We start from the raw sequence: 17,316 nt of genomic DNA on the forward strand, positions 1-17,316 counted from the left end.
CATAGGCTCCGGCCTCCTAAGCTCCGGCCCCATAGGCTCCGGCCTCCTAAGCTCCAGCCTCCTAGGCCCCGACCCGTGTCAACTCACTCGGATCCTCGAGACCGGTGACACGTGGCGCTCCTACAGTGCAAGTCATCACAAAGGACACGTGTCATCACCGGATTGGTTGACACTCTTCCAAAGGTACTATAAAAGAGGTACCTTCTTGTCACAAAAGGACAACTGAAATCATTATTATACTATTCACTCACTCTGCTCTCAGATCTCTCTGAACACTGACTTGAGCGTCGGAGAAGCTTTGGCCGGCACCACACCGGTGCCCTTCCCGCTCACTTTTGTGTACCTGTGCAGGGTGCTCTGGATATCATTCTCTCTCACTACTCACCAGTCGGACCCAGCTACCCGTTCCTGCCCCACTTCGACGTGTCATCCACTCAGTGGTAGGTCAACGGGCCTACGTGGTTCGACTCGACGTTGACTGCTCTACCATTTTTGAGCATCAACACCATTATTTTGGCTATGCATCTGTGGCCTTTGTATAAATTTCCTGCAGATTTAGGACGATCGAGCAAAAAGCCTGTTCCATAGCCAACAAACCCAACAACATAAGCTGAAGTAGCCACGACTAGCCAGCGTCGAAACCATAGTGAATCCCCTACTTCATATACCTTGAGATGCCTTGCGAAAAAAGCCACAATATATTGGCATAAGTATACCCCAACTGATGGTGCTGATTATATATCCCATGCAAGGTTTTAAAAATATTAAGGTGGAGTCTTGATGATTTTGAATGCACCACAACGGGCGGGTCTGCCGTGTAATGACAATTAGAAGCAGAGGTTTTCTTGTTAGACAAGTTATAAGTGGTGCAGGGTTGTGCCATATATAGTTGAGAAGCAAGAACTAAAGATAAGACAGAAAAACAAGAGTGACTTCATCATCAACATCTTAGCCATGAATGGTATAATAATAAGCTAAGCTAGCAGAGAGATCGACAATGACAAAGATTGGTTGTCTGTGAGATGGTGGCCGGAGGCTGTGTATGCCTATATACTGTGGCTTGAACGGATTAGGGCAACATGCCAAAAAATAATTAAGTATAAAAAAAAAATCAAATATTTGAAGATATTATATATCGATCTTGATTCTCACGCATTATGACTAAATAATATCTAATAATTAAAATCACAAAGATTGTATCATTAATCATCCTGATTTTTCTAATTTTGTGTCTGTTGTATTTTGTACTTGCCAAGTAAAAGTACTTGCCTTTAAGAGTACTTGCCCTTAAGAGTACTATATTCAAGCCACAATCCAAAGTTTAGATTGTACGTATAAGTTAATTTTTTTAAAAATTATACAATTGTAAGGGTACGTGCGTGTTGAATTTTTCTTCGATCTTCTCATATTGTATGCTATTCGTACAAAGACCTAATACCCTAATAAGTATGCTAATAATTATTACCTGAATACCGTAATAATTTGCACATTAAGGCCACAATTTTTCGCACCTTCAACTAAGGTACTTTTTTGGGCACCGTTGGGTGAAAATTTTATCTGAGATCTTGGAAAAATTAGGAAAATCAAGAGAATTAATAATAATCTTAGTAATATTATTACGATATTTGAGATTTAATTAGATAGACTGGTGCTATTTGTAGAGAATTTTTTATGGGTCGAACTAGAGACTCGAATTCGGGTGTCTGAGTAATGGCTTTTTCCTTTTAATATATTAAAAAAATCATCTTAATTTTTTAAATTTCATCAAATCAATCAATGAATTGTCTAAAATTAGAATAATCAAATGGAGGAAGAGGTGCAAATTACGGCTCAAAGTATAATAGTAATAAATTATTGGAACTTAATTGAGAAAGGACAATGCTTGGGTTACCCCTAGGGGGTATAGAGGGTATTTTCAGGTCACCCCATTCCCCAAAAATGCTTGTTTGGTAGTGTAGACTCAAACCTTCATTCAGTGGCTTAAAATTACCCTTGTCTAATCAGTGATACAAATTACGATTCAAAGTACAATACAAAGTAATGGAATAAATCAGTGGAACTTGCAAGAAGTAATGAGATTTTAATGTATTCATGGTGTGATTTGGTAATGAGATTTTGTTTTGAAAGAAGTAATGGGATTTTACTTGTAAAATAAAGAATAGTGTTAAGAATTTTAACACTAATTATTTATTATGATGTGGTAAATAAATAATGATGTGTGCAAAATAATTTTGCCACATTAGATAGAGCACAAAATCTTTTCCTTATTGGTTGGTTTGGAGTTACACTGGATTCCTATTATATAATATATATATATATATATAACAGTACAAATTTTTTATTTTTTTGCATAACTATAGTACATTCTTAGATGAAGATTAAACACAAAAAAAATGTCAGTTATAATTTTATAATGCATTAATAAGTGATAGTTGTATATGAAAAAATAAACTCAAATCAAATTAAAAAAAAAAAAAACCTATATCCATTTATTAATTTTATTTTGTCCTTAATATTTTTTTAAGAAAATATATCAATTATCTGAGAATATTTATTTATGAGAGATTTATCCGTTTGTTCTTGTGCTTGGACTGAACTGAACAGCTAGCTCTGCTGCTATAGCTAATGGGAGGTTTGGACTGTATATGGCGGTTCCCCAACGCCCAATTTTATGGCCATTTGTGTTCACTGGCCTCATCTCCTCCTCCATCCTCACAATTCCTGAGAAAGAGCCTCCTGTTATTCTCTCCCTCATCAAACACCAAAATCAGCAACAACCACAACAACAAAAATGGTGTTGGGTACACAAACACTAGGACTAGTATTAGAAGAGCTCTCAGTCTCAGGCCTCCTCTCTCTCTCCCTCAAAATCAACAATCCCAACAACAACAAGACAATGATGATGATGACAAAGAAGAAGAAGAAGATAAAAGTATATCATCCCAAGTTGGTGGCCGTGGGAACTGGACAATAGTGTTGTCGTCGAGCTTAGTGGGTCTGCTCACCGGAATCGGAGTCGTGCTCTTCAATTACACAGTATGTTTAATTGTTTATGCTTACCCAGTGTCGATGTTCTTCTCTTGCTTGCTTGTTTACAGTTTTTTCGAGCTTTATCTGAGACTTTATAGGAATGGTAATTAAGGTACATGAGATACGCGATGTGTTCTGGGATGGGATACCACAGCGAGGAGCTTCGTGGCTCAGAGAGGAGCCCATGAGGGATATGTGGAAGCGAGTGATTCTGGTTCCGGCTTCTGGGGGTTTGATCGTAGCCACGATAAATGTGCTTCGAGGTGCTGTAGGGGATGGTCCCCAAGAAAATGGTGAAAATGAAGAAGAAGAAGAAGAAGAAGAGAATATATTGGTGAAAATGGGAATGCCCATTTCGGTTTTGGGTGGTCTGAAGGCTGCATTGCGTCCCTTTCTTAAAGCAGTAGCGGCTTGTGTCACTCTCGGGACTGGTAGTTCGTTGGGTCCCGAAGGTCCGAGTGTTGAGATTGGAACTTCCATTGCCAGGGGTGTTGGTGCTGTGTTTGATAAAAGTTCACAGAGAAAGCTCTCTCTTGTGGCTGCTGGGTCAGCTGCCGGAATTGCTTCTGGTTTGTATATTCGTATTCGTATTTGTGTTTCTCGATGCTGCCCGTTCTCAGTTTATGCTTACTCTTATTGTAATTGTTGTTGTTGTTCTGATTTGACAGGGTTTAATGCTGCTGTTTCCGGTTGTTTCTTTGCCGTAGAGTCGGTTCTATGGCCATCACCACCGGATTCCTCATCTGTTTCGCTTACAAATACCACTTCTATGGTCATACTTAGTGCTGTGATAGCTTCTGTAGTTACAGAAGTTGGTCTTGGTTCTGAACCAGCTTTTAAGGTCCCAGACTATGACTTCCGCTCACCTAGTGGTACACTATTGATTATCTGTTCATATCTTCAAGTGATAACATTTATAAACATTTGCATTTGAGTGAACAAACGTTGGTGTTTTTAATTTGGATATTTTCCTCAACTGGTTGTGGCATCACTGCATCATCTATGAGAATTTACTTGTTCCCTAGTGGTGTCATTTTCCTTCAAATATAGTTTCTGAGTTTGCCCATTTATTTGGTCAGAAATTAAATTGACATTGCATATTCCAAGTGGTAATTTCATATATGATTTCGTTACAACACTAGATTATTCACTCTACTGGGATGAATTTTTTCAGGCATACCTTTAGTATATCTAGAGGTAGATGTTCAAGTTATTATTTAAAAGGTGCGGTTTTAACAGTGAGACGTATTCAACTCATTTTCAGAGCTTCCGCTATATCTATTGCTGGGAGTCCTATGTGGCTTGGTTTCATTAACCTTATCTAAGTGCACATCATACATGTTGGTATTCGTAAATAATCTTCACAAGACCATTGGCCTACCAAGAATTTTGTTCCCTGTACTGGGTGGCTTAGCGGTCGGGCTTATAGCATTGGTATATCCTGAAATCCTTTATTGGGGTTTTGAGAATGTCGACATTTTGCTGGAATCTCGGCCATTTGTGAAAGGCCTCTCAGCTGATCTATTGCTTCAGCTGGTAGTGGTCAAAATAGGTGCAACCTCTTTGTGTCGGGCTTCTGGTTTAGTTGGAGGCTACTATGCTCCATCACTCTTTATTGGTGCAGCAACAGGAATGGCATATGGGAAAATCATCAGTTCTGCAGTTGCTCTGTCCAATCCTATACTTCATCTTTCCATCTTGGAAGTAGCATCACCGCAAGCATATGGCCTGGTACAGTTCTATGTCAATTTTATACCTAGAAGATAGTTTGCTTCCAGATTTGTAATGTCTGGAAATGATCACCTCGCATATTTGATATAATGTCTTTATCTAGATGCATTTCTGTTCTGATATTTCTGAGAACAAAAATCACATTCGAATTAAAAGGAATTGGTAGTTATCTAGAAACCTACAATATGACTGACCATCTTCTGTCCCCAGAATCCATTTTTCGTTCCAGCAGTAGATTTTGTGATTCCTGTTTTTTATTAGAGGGTGTTGATACCAGCTACCTAGTTTACTCAAGATTGTTCAATGATCTTTTGTTGACAATTGACATGGATTTTACATGATATAACTTCCCATGGTAAACAGATAAACTATTTAAGGCTTAAAACCCTGATATTTGCTGTGTGAATAGTCATTACTATTTTTTGCATTTCTCTTCTGAAATTTGAAGCTATTATGGGTATCCCAAAATCAGGTTGTGGTTGACCATTGGAGAGCTTCCATTTACAGGTTGGAATGGCTGCTACTCTTGCAGGAGTGTGTGAGGTACCTCTTACGTCAGTTCTGCTACTTTTTGAATTGACACAAGATTATCGAATTGTTCTACCACTACTTGGGGCTGTAGGGTTATCTTCATGGATCACATCTGGACAAACAAGGAGAAAAGATATCTGGAAGGGCAAGAAACTCAAACAGGGAAAAACTAATAGCATTCAACAACCTGAAGTACTTTCCCGTGATGCAAGTGGGCTATCTTCTAGTAATGCTTTCACTGAAAGGGTGTCTAATGCGAGTGACCTTTGTGAAATTGAAAGTTCACTCTGTATAGATAATTCAGATACTGATACTGAGAAGTTAGAAAAGAGAATATTTGTTTCAGAAGCCATGAGAACAAGATACGTGACTGTTTTAATGAACACTTTGCTTACAGAAGCAGTGACTCTCATGCTTGCAGAAAAGCAGCCCTGTGCCATGATTGTTGATAATGATCATACTCTAGTCGGTTTACTGACACTTAAAGACATCCAAGAGTTCAGCAATAAATATGCAAAATCAAGAAGACAAAAACCTAAGGTAATACTTAGTTACTTTTTACTCCTTTTTAATAACTACATTCTGCTAAGTTGACTTTGGTAGAAATCAAGGACAGGGCAAACGTCAAAACCAAATTAGTTGGGTGAGAAAAGGCAATTAGTGGTGAAGAGTAATAATTTCATTGGAAACAACTCTGACCATATCAGAAAATGATATAAAATGAAAAATTAAGACGATCTGTTGTGTCATTAGGGTAGAAAAATCACCCATAATGTTCAAAGGATCTATTGCTTACATTTAATTGGAGTTGGAAAGTTAATTAGAACCTCATGCATTATCAGAGAATTCTTTTAGGTTACCAATTTCTAGTGATCTCATGCTGAAGATTTGTTGATTATATACCCCAAATAGGTCAAAGTTTAGACCGCTGGTCTTCTTTTCACTTGACTATTGTCTTACTGAACTGTTGTAAAAAATTTTCCTCTTTTTTACTTGTGACCAAGTGAGCTTGAATAACTCGTCATACCTGCTACAGGAGCTTATAGTATCTGAAATGTGTTCTTCGGATGGCGTTGTATGCCAAGTGCCATGGACTGCTACACCCAGTATGGATCTACTGTCTGCTGAGATGATTATGAATAGGTACGGAATGAACCAAATTCCAGTTGTTACAGAGCAGGTTCAAGATCACAGAAGGCACCTAGTTGGTCTTCTAGACAGAGAATGTATCAGTCTAACTTGCAGGTACCAACCTTTTACTCTGCCTTTCCATCTTGACAAGTTATATATCATCTATTGACAGCATCTGAAATATCAAGCGTATGTGGTTGCTGATTTAAAATTTTGGTAACAAAATTTACATCCAATGATGGAGGTAATAGAACATTTATGATGTTAGTAAGAAAAACATAAGTTACAGATCGGGATTATAACTTGGTTTTGGTCTTGGCTGCATTTAATACAAGGAAAATTTACAAATATATCTCTATCAATTGAATTTCAAAGAGACTAGTTTTGCATTAAAATTCGGGTAGGGCGGTAGGGGGATTGTATTGACATCCAAGTTTGACATGGAAATTCTCCATAATTTACTAATATAATGATTTCTGATCTCTTTTTTTACCCTCTTTGTTGGGTGCAGAGCTTTAGCAACCAGAGAATCCCTTTGCTAGTATTCAACACTGGATAGGGTGATTTGTTTAGATTAATCAGAATACCTGACATGACATTTATCTTTCGATTTTTGGTAATACCGTCTCAAGACTACGAACCCAGCCTGAGCACATACAACTCGGGCATCAACCCGAATGCTGCCTTAGGGCGCCTCTCATCCCACACTCAGAAAGGTCTTTTGTTTGATGTTCAATTACTGAAAAGCACTGAGAGTTGGAAATCTAAGATCAGTCAGGTGGACAACTACCAATTTTAAATACAACTGATGGAGGGAGAAATGCAAGATGCATGAGATCATATACAAGTATACAACTAATGGAATAACCGAAGCTGTCAAAATTGGTTTTTCCTTTTACTATTTTGCCTTGTAATTTAGCGTTTACCTAACGTACATAATATTTGTAATGTTTAAAATTCTTCTGCCAACATGAATTTGCCAAAGCAAAGAATGGAACCAAAAAGATTACAATCCCACTTTCTCCAGTCCAACATTTGCGACAACTGCCTTTTAAGAATGAGTGTAGATGTTGGAATAGCATACACACTTTTGTTATGCAAAGGCAATGGGCAACGTGCATCATGTTTTCCCACCACAGAATCATGAACCCTATACAGAGGGCACACCATTTTATTTGATTGACACCAAAAGTAATTTCATTCTCTCTCTCAAACAAAACTCATTTCTTTCAAATTCCTTTTTTTTTTTTTTTTTTTGGCCACTATTTCTTTCAAATTCCTTGAATGATCGAAGATCATCATAAAACTGATCACACGTTGGTCAAATCTCTTTTACCTGTTTTCATCTATAATGAAAAAAAGGAATCTAGCAGCTGTGAACCCAACTGATGCATGAACTACTGACTGAAATTACATTTCATGATATAAATACTGTTTTAGGGTACAAGAGTAATGGTTACAGTTTCATGCCTTCCTATTCGACATTTAATAAAGGTTTTTTTACTCAAATACCACTTGGACTATAGGGGGTGTGTTGTCGTACCACTCAAACTTTTTTTCTTACTAATTAACCACAAAAATTATCAATATGTGCCAATGTAGCACCTGTCATCCATATTTCTGTTAAATCATCAACTTTTTTCTCAAACTTCCTAGTTTGCCCTTAAGTATAATTAAATATTACTTTTGTAAAATTTGTTAAAAATAGCTCGAGTTTTAGAAAAAATCACCGAAAAATCATACGGACTCGTCTCAATGAATACTAATTATCTAAGGGATCAAAATATTATTTTTGACTCCAAACTATTTTTGAAAATCACAACTTCTTTCAATAAATTATCAAAATCTCATAATAAATCTCAAATAAAATTTAAAAAATTTACAGAGTCTCACATCAAGAGTGGGGGTGGATTGGCTGGATTTGTTTTCTGTTTTTTTGTTTAGTTTAGAGTTTTTTTTTTTTTTTTTTTCCAGATATTCTATAACATAAATTGACAATAGTACCTTTCAAGTTAACAAAAAAATTGATAGAAATAGATAACAAATGTCACATTGACACATATTAATAACTTCAGGTGGTAAATTGTGGTAAGAAAAAAAGCTTAGGTGATACAAAAACACATCCCTATAGTTCATGTGGTATTTGGGTAAAAAAGCCTTTAATAAATTCTAAACACATCTACAAAAGGCCAAATTTGGATACTTCTTCATTGCCAATGCTCATCCACGTAACAAGCGTATAATGCTTACAAATTACTAGAAATGCTACAGCTTAAATAAGTTACCAACTTCAAAAAACAATGACAAGTTAAATTAGACTGGATTTGCTCGTGATAATTGACCGAAAAACATTTTCTCATGATAAGGGTTACATCTGATCAGCAGGCTTATTCACAGTCTCTTGTTCGACTTTCACACTTGGTTCATCCACAGGCCCAGAGCCCATATCCAAAGCCTGCAAATATCAATGCCAACATAAAAAACTATTAGTGTGATGGCATTTTTACATCGAGTGGATCCTCATTTTATCTGTGGGTTTATGTGTTTAACTTCACCTTCGCGCTTGTTGTAATCTCTTCTACTGTTGGATCATAGCCTCTAGCATTCTCTGTGGTTCCTTTCTGGCTCTGTGGTAGGCCATGTAAACCAGAATTAGAAATTGCCGAGGCAAATAAACACAACAAATATCTAAATGGTTCAATGTTGTGAATCCTAAAATCCCAATATCTATCATTTATTGAATACAAAGGCAGAAAGTATATTCCACATGTTGTCATACAAGAAATAAGCCACATGTATATGGACAGTTTAATGTAGAGCAAATGCTATCAGCGCATCCAAGAACATAGTAATGTTACGTGCAGGACATGCAATCAATGATACATATAAACATATAAGCATAAGTAGCAGCTACCAGGGCTTGAAACATTACTACTAATGCAGGCTTTACATACCATTATATAGAAACTCAATGCACTTCAATTATCACAGATGGTGAGCACACTTTAAAATGAATTGATATACAAATTTCAACGAACTATAGTTAATATGCTTCCACAATTTAAAACATTGAGTTCATGAAAGATTTGTAGCATACCGGATCTTTGACCTCAGTTTCAACTATCTCTCTCTTTACTCTGCTTGGTAACAGCTTACTGTATAAACCATAAATCAGTATACTGCAAAGACAAAAGTGCAAGATAATGAGAAGTAAAATTAGGGGAATAGATTGGAATACCGTTCATCAACATCCATATCAGAATCTGCATCCCATCTCTCATCTCCATCATCCTGATCTTCATCAGCCTAAAAGATAGTTTTGCAAAACATTATTAAAATATTGACTGTAAGCTAATTAAACAACTTTGAATATCACATATCAACTCGAATTAGAATGATTGAACTAGCAAGCTACATTCATTATCCATAGATTAAAGAATATTCAGAGAGAAGGAAAAAAAAAATTAGAACTGAGAAACTGAATAGTTGCAGAAACATACCTCTGGAAGCTCAGTATCAGGAGGTCTTTCGTGAAATTGGACACTAGGTGCATGCTGAAGCCTGGAGAGATATTCAAGAAGCTTGGACCGTATTTCTTCCAGTAACTGGTGAGAATTCTTATTTTCCATGTTACTAGGGGCAACATGAAGAGTATAATCTGGACCAAAATACTCATAATACTCATGCTGTGGCATTTTATCATCAATTTCTGCTCCAAGTGCAACTCCTGTCTGTTTTACATACAACATATTAAAATTAAAGTATTTGCTCAAGACTCAAGAGCACCAACAGCAACGTGTTAAAGCATAATCATCTACCAGGCAGAATAAGTATTTTATGCAATCACAACCGTTGATGTTTGAATATGCAATATTGATTGAAATTATGACAACATAACATACTCTTTGGTAAGAGATTATTACTCATGCTAAAAACCATATTATATGTCAGCATAATCATGTCACAGTTGAAATGCTTTGTAAACCATAATACATGCAATAAAATACAAAAAGCATACCTCGTAGCACCAGCAACGAGCAACATTCCGAATAGTATAGCCACCGCCACCTAGCAGCAAGAGTGGGACATTGAAGGATCTCATATATCTAACACACTCGGCGTGACCTTTGATGGAGAGATTGAAGCAGCCAAGCCTGTCCCCAGATAAGGAATCTGCACCACACTGGAGAACAACAGCACCAGGCCTAAAAATTTCCATGACCTTCCCAATGATGGGTTTGAACAAGTAATGGTAGCTCTCATCATCAATCCCATCATCCAAGGGAACATTAAGAGAGTAATACTTCCCTTTCCCATACCCAATATCACGAATGTCCCCAGTGCCTGGAAAATAATCTCCAAATTTATGAAACGAAACTGTCATCACCCTGTCCGTCGTGTAAAACGCCTCCTCAACACCGTCTCCGTGGTGGATATCAATGTCCACATATAAAACACGCTGGAATTGAAAAACACTAACAATTTCAATCCCAAATTAAAAATTTTGATGACACTGTAAATGTGACTATGCAAAATTAAACTAATCCAACATCAAATTCAAAACCTTTACCTCATGTTGTGAATGTGACTATGCAAAATTAAACCAATCCAAGGTCAAATTCGAAACCTTTACCTCATATTGTGAATGCGACTATGAAAAAAATAAGCTAATCCAACATCAAATTCGAAACCTTTACCTCGTATTGTGAATGTGACTATGCAAAATTAAACTAATCCAACATTAAAGTCAAAACCTTTACCTCATGTTGCTTGAGAAGCTCCAAGATTGCAAGCACAATATCATTGACATAGCAAAACCCAGAAGCCTCACACTTCTTAGCATGGTGCAAACCACCAGCCCAATTAATCGAAATGTCGCAAGCGCCATGGTTGAGCTTGACCGCACCCCCAACGGAGCCACCAGCATAGGTCTGGCAAAACGAGTACAACCCATCAAAGACGGGGCAGTCCTCGCCGACATTGAAGCGCTTGAGCTGCCTGAGCTGGTCCTGCTGGGTCTCCGGGGTTATGTTGCGAAGAAAGGTGACGTAATCGTCAGCGTGGAAGCGGCAGAGGTCGCGGTCGCGGGCCGGGTAGGGCTTGAGGACCTGCATGTGCTGGAGGAGACCGTAGTGGGCGAGGAGGGCGTGGGTCATTCTGATTCGGTGCGGCTTCATCGGGTGGCCTTGGCCGTAGTAGTAGTTTCCGACCTCTGGGTCGTAGAAATAACTCACCTTTCGCTTCACGCCGTCGGGTCCCGACGCTAAGGAATTGCCGCCGGTGTCCATCTCTCTCTCCCTCTCTCTCTCTGGTTGCTTCTTCTTCAAACAAAATCAGATTTTTTTCAGATTGGTGTTTTTGGGTTTTTTTTGGGTTTTTGAATCAGTAGGTAGGGCATCAAATCAAATATTTTAAGAAAAGTAAAAAGGAGAATAAATTTGTTTACTTTACAAGTTTACAGTTTATTTATGTGTATACTTTATATGACAGAAGAAATTGGAGGAGTGAGTGAAGTGGTACCTGATTGGTGGTTGAGAGGCGCCAACAAACGGAGAGAAGTGAGAACAGAAGATGAAGGTGGCGGTTCTTGTTCCCTCTTCTAGTTTTGTAGATGTTTCATGTTAGTACTAGATGTGTACAACGGGTGAAAACCAAAGAGGTGTACAACAGGCTGAGCCGGGTCAAGTTGGCCGTTCATACTCTTTAGGCCGGTCTATTTAATAATTTGATGAGTCAGCTTAATTATTTTAAATTTTAAGTTCAACCCGACTTATAATTTATCTTATAAGAAGTCGTATTAGGTTGGGTTAGTTCAATTAATTATTTTAATTATTTTAAATTTTTATTATTATTTAATAAATTAAATAATTTTTTATGTCATTTTATTTTTTATTCAATTTCACTACTAAAATCAAAATTAATAATTAAAATAAAGTTAATAATATATTTTTTATAAAAAAAAATTAAAAAATACTAATATAAACAGGTTGGTCCAACACATAACGAGATCGGGCCGAACCGGTCTAATAAGATAGAAAATATTGGCCCAGCCCGACCCATATTTATGGACTGGGCTCAACTCGGCCCACTTATTAACGGGCCAGGCAGGGCCATGCCAGATTTGGGCCGGGCCGGCCCATGATGTTAGTAGTTAGTGTTGTAACTGTGGTTCTAGAATCCGCATGTTACTTAACTAAGGTAACTTATCAAGTATCAACGAAGGGACTGTTTTTCAGCCTGTTGGTCCAATGGACTGGTACTAAGCATTTGGGTAGATGAGCTTGCCACTAGGAACCTGGGCCTTAGAGCAATGAGGCTTGAAATTCCTTGTTGAATTTTTTCTGTTTCCGTAACATTATATATGACATGCTGAAGTAAGAAAAATTACTAATCTATTTGAGGAAAAATATTGATCTATTTAAATTATAAGATTGTAAATTATTAATATCTAAAATCTTAAACGCTAAACATATCCTTCAAAATTGTACGCGTTTTATAATTTGAGTGAATTATTAACACTACATTAATACGTCACATGATGTTACGGTCACGTACAAATTTTTCTTAGTATAATGTAAGGTCAGACCCAGATATGAGGCTTGGACTGCCCAGTTTGGGAGGGTAGTTTTATAACTTTTATTGCCACCAAATAAGCTGTGCTTGCTATGTATTTGATTTGTAGCACACATTGAGCATTACTGTTGTATCAGAGGGATCTAGAGATTCTAGTCCAAAGAATTGATAGGGAGCCTAATTCTGCTGCAAGAATGGCAAGGGGATCAGCCCTTTTGCATGGCTTGCCTACTTCTAAACTTAGCTCAAGGTAAAAAGTAAAATCATCACACTTATGCTTGTAGTTTATAATTATTTACTTCATAAAGAATATGATTACATTTTGTAATAGGCCACAAGCATAGGATGGCTTACCTTCTCTCCTTTCATACTCTCCAAACCCCAACTTGTATTAATGGGAAATCCCAATGCATGCAACATGTATGATTGTATGTTTATATATTGCTTGTAAACGTGGTGGCCAGGGGTGCAGTGGACTAAAGCACTGCTAATTTGAAAGGGATGGATCAAAAACTTGAATCCCAAGGCAAAGTTTGTGTTACTGGGGCTTCTGGCTTTCTGGCATCTTGGCTTATTAAGCGACTTCTCTTGTCCGGCTATCATGTAACTGGGACTGTCAGAGATCCAGGTATACCCCCCTAAGTCAATCTGCATGAACAAGCCTGCAATGCATTTTTCTTTTTATAAGAATATGTGCATGGTTCAAATTGTAAGACTATGATCATCTGGTTTATGCATGCATGCAAATTAGGAAACCAGAAGAAATTGGCACATTTGTGGAGGCTGGAGGGAGCTAAGGAAAGACTCAGATTGGTGAAGGCTGATTTAATGGAAGAAGGCAGCTTTGATGATGCAATCTTGGGGTGCCATGGTGTATTCCACTCAGCTTCCCCTGTACTCAAACCTTCATCTGATCCAAAGGCATGTTGACCAAAAAGGCAAAAACTGATCGATCAGATATAATTTTCTATGAATTAGAACTGTGATGTGGCCATGTGGGTTTGGATTTATAATCTGACAACATAACGTATATGTCCTAAAATATTACTCTCTCTATGTATATATGTCCTAAAATAGCTGACCCTGTACACAGATTGATATTGTGGTTACATAAATTTTTTGTCATGCACAGACAGAAATCCTGGAACCGGCTATTGAGGGTACATTGAATGTGCTTCGTTCATGTAAGAAGAATCTATCTCTAAGGCGTGTGGTTCTCACTTCATCTTCTTCAGCTGTAAGGGTGAGAGAAGAAGATGATATTGACCCCAATATTCCTCTGGATGAGTCGTCTTGGAGCTCTCTAGAACTCTGCGAGAGACTTCAGGTACCATTAGCAACACTCTCTCTCTTTCTGTCCTTGTTGAGGTTTGAATTCTGTCATAATCACCAAACCCACATCCTCTGGCCTAAACATAGATTGTTAATTGTAAGGTAGTCCAATAGTTGATTTGTTGGGGAATTCAAAATAATATTGAAAATGCTGTTTCTTACATGTAGTTCTCAGAGCTGCAAAGCAAAGCAATACACATTTCTATTGGTCTTTGCTAGCTACTACATAATAACTTAACCCATGATTGTTGTTTGCCTATTACAAAAGATTTGGTATCCTTTATCAAAAATTTTAGCTGAGAAGGCAGCATGGGATTTCTGCAAAGAAAATAGGATTGATCTAGTAACCGTTCTACCCTCATTCGTGATTGGACCTAGTTTGCCACCTGATCTATGTTCTACTGCATCAGATGTACTTGGCCTGCTTAAAGGTAGTACTCATTCTAATTGGTTTTATATTGGAAACCAAATGATGGTTGAATTTTCTCTAACCTGGGATGAAAAATGCAAGATTAATGCAGGATGTGAGAGAGCGTTTGAACACTCTCTCACATCCCACATCTCGCATTGTTGCTGCATCATATCCCACATTAGAGAACGCGTCGGTCACCAATTACCTTAAATGCTTATTGGTTTAAGAAATTAAGCAGGGGAAACAGAGAAATTCAAGTGGCATGGAAGGATGGGATATGTTCACATTGATGATGTTGCACTTTGCCACATCTTAGTTTATGAGCATGAAAGTGCTCATGGTCGATACATTTGTAGCTCAACAGTGCTGGACAACAATGAATTGGTATCCAAATTATCCACAAGATATCCTTCCTTACCTATCCCCAAAAGGTTTGTAATTTACAGTCTACATGAAGTAAAGGATTCAAAATGATCATTTTCTGGGAAAGCCGAAAGTTGTACTTATTTATGTAGCAGTACTAATTAACTGTTCTTAAATGTCATATATGCATGGGAATTTTCAGGATTGAGCAACTGAAAAGGCCATATTATGATTTGAACACCTCAAAGTTGAAGAGTCTGGGATTCAAGTTCAAGACTATCCAAGAGATGTTTGATGATTGCGTTGCTTCTCTGGTGGAGCAAGGCCATCTTTCTCCATTGTAGGAAGCTCTGCAATTTGTCTTGCCATAGTGTTTTGGCAAGGCTATATGTAGCTGCAGGAGTTCACAGTTAAGGGTTATGGCTGTAAGGGTTCACACACCACTAGGCACCAACAAGAGACATAAAAGCCTCGACTTAGGAAGTTAATAAGCAAGGCAGTGGATGGCAGTACCTTGCCAATAAACTAAGAAATTTACTATAAAATGTACGTTTTCATCTGATCTTTCTATGATGCAATGACTCTATACATAAACATATGCATACATAGTTGTTAGTGTCTTTTTGTAATATATATATGCCTTCACATATATATTGTAATACCCTTGAATCCCACATTGATCATGCACTAATCTAGGTATTTAAATAAGATTTTGGAATCCAAAAGTCAAATTTAATTAGTATTTTGGAGGAGGTTTTGGGTCATTGAAAGGAACTGGTATCCAAACGCAACCCAATTTATTACATATGTGGACTCAAGAACCATAGTTATGATGGTGGCTATTCCTTGATTATGGAAATGATGCCCTCTCCTACGCTATATAAGAAAGTCTAAGGGAGGGCAAATTGTGATATCCCAAGTCCCACATGGGTAATTAAGTAAAGTTTAGGAATCCGAAAAGCAACTTTAACTCTCTTTAATATAACATATCATAACATATTTAACAAGATACAATTACTCTATATATTAAGTAGATGATGAAAGTATTGTAAAACTTATTAATTGGTTCAGTTTTTCTTCTTTGCTGAAAACATGATTTGAATAATGAATTACTTAGATAGTGATTGGGAATGCAACTTTCAATAACTCATGGCCATGCATGGAGGGAAAAAGCTCCCATCTATGTATTTCCTTGAGATTCTTTGCTGCTCCAAGTGGGTGGTGGATGAACAACCACCACAAAAATCCTGGTTGCTGGAGACCGACATAAGTACACGTGTCCACGTGATTGTTGAGTGCTCATGTGGCTCCAAATGATGCCACGTGTTCATCACTACCCCATGTGACATGGACCTTCCCTGGTGTATGTAACTCTTGGAAACATCATTCTATAAACTTTGCTGGCATTCTATCTAACAAATGGATTATATCCAAAGACCAAAAACACATAATACTTGGAGAAGCCTAGTGGGTTTTCCAAACTTAACATTATATTATCAGCATTGAAGTATTTCATCTACATTATTCAGTAATTTCATTATACTTTATAATCTGTGTATTATGTATGTCAATGGTTTTTAAGTAAAAACAATACAAATATGAATGAGATTGTATGAATCCCACTTTTAATATAGAAATAATACGTATATAAAACACGATCAATTGATATGATACAAATAGTCGTATTCTATGTGAAATTGTGTATGAGTGAAAAAGCATTATGAAAGAGAAACGTTGTTTTTTTCTTTTTCTTTCTTTGACAAAAGTGAGAATTTAATGCATACATAACCCCCATCCCTAGCCAAGCCTTTGACAAATCATATATTTGTGGCCATTATATACAGTTTATGTGTTACAGCAACAACCACTAAGCTTCAACCAAAAAAACCAACCGCCAGCAAACTAAGAATTATATACTCTACAGTCATGAAGCAAATTAATGAAGATTTTGACCAGCTTGTGCATCTCCATGCTATATCATGAGGGTAAAATTTTGCAATCAATTAAACTAAATTGATACAAGTTCTGCGATACAACTTTATATCTTATATGTACAATTATATTCGACGGTAATTATCATTTTATATCTGAAGGGAAAAAATACTAACCCATTATGTTTAAAGGTCAAAGAATAGTTGTATCACGTACCTACAAAGTTGTATTATGTAGAGTTTTTCGATACTGATTATGCATGCCAGGTGTATGATATCAGG

The 17,316-nt window shown here is 37.1% G+C and overlaps 3 protein-coding genes across 5 annotated transcripts; 2 read left to right on the top strand and 1 right to left on the bottom strand.

The window, feature by feature from the left end:
* Positions 1–2,607: 2,607 nt before the first annotated feature.
* On the top strand, positions 2,608–7,440 carry CLC-E (chloride channel E). The gene is made up of 7 exons (XM_086253601.1): positions 2,608–3,036; positions 3,143–3,599; positions 3,699–3,902; positions 4,295–4,761; positions 5,269–5,832; positions 6,329–6,537; positions 6,935–7,440. The coding sequence occupies exons 1-7, from the start codon at positions 2,626–2,628 to the stop codon at positions 6,963–6,965; spliced, it is 2,343 nt and encodes a 780-aa protein (XP_086109727.1). The 5' UTR covers positions 2,608–2,625; the 3' UTR covers positions 6,966–7,440.
* LOC147276232 (dihydroflavonol 4-reductase-like1) lies at positions 5,619–15,570 on the top strand. 2 transcript variants are annotated; one of them, XM_086253605.1, is made up of 7 exons: positions 5,619–5,641; positions 13,491–13,624; positions 13,748–13,917; positions 14,129–14,323; positions 14,597–14,759; positions 14,979–15,171; positions 15,306–15,570. In XM_086253605.1, exons 2-7 carry the CDS (start codon positions 13,498–13,500, stop codon positions 15,445–15,447), a joined length of 990 nt encoding a protein of 329 aa, XP_086109731.1. In that variant the 5' UTR covers positions 5,619–5,641; positions 13,491–13,497; the 3' UTR covers positions 15,448–15,570. The 2 variants fall into 2 exon arrangements, with proteins under 2 accessions (XP_086109731.1, XP_086109730.1); XM_086253604.1 differs by lacking the exon at positions 5,619–5,641 and having other exon boundaries at positions 13,498–13,624; positions 14,976–15,171.
* On the bottom strand, positions 8,608–12,037 carry HD1 (histone deacetylase 1). Of its 2 annotated transcripts, none has more exons than XM_086253602.1 (8): positions 11,944–12,037; positions 11,184–11,744; positions 10,442–10,882; positions 9,924–10,154; positions 9,662–9,729; positions 9,521–9,578; positions 8,979–9,050; positions 8,608–8,878 (listed from the first exon to the last, which is right to left on the bottom strand). In XM_086253602.1, the coding sequence occupies exons 2-8, from the start codon at positions 11,709–11,711 to the stop codon at positions 8,792–8,794; spliced, it is 1,485 nt and encodes a 494-aa protein (XP_086109728.1). In that variant the 5' UTR covers positions 11,712–11,744; positions 11,944–12,037; the 3' UTR covers positions 8,608–8,791. The 2 variants fall into 2 exon arrangements, with proteins under 2 accessions (XP_086109728.1, XP_086109729.1); XM_086253603.1 differs by having other exon boundaries at positions 11,184–11,741; positions 11,944–12,017.
* Positions 15,571–17,316: the final 1,746 nt, after the last annotated feature.

The sequence above is a fragment of the Dryas octopetala genome, chromosome 8 (genome assembly GCF_963921425.1).
Source record: "Dryas octopetala chromosome 8, drDryOcto1.1, whole genome shotgun sequence".
NCBI classification, from domain to species: domain Eukaryota; kingdom Viridiplantae; phylum Streptophyta; class Magnoliopsida; order Rosales; family Rosaceae; genus Dryas; species Dryas octopetala.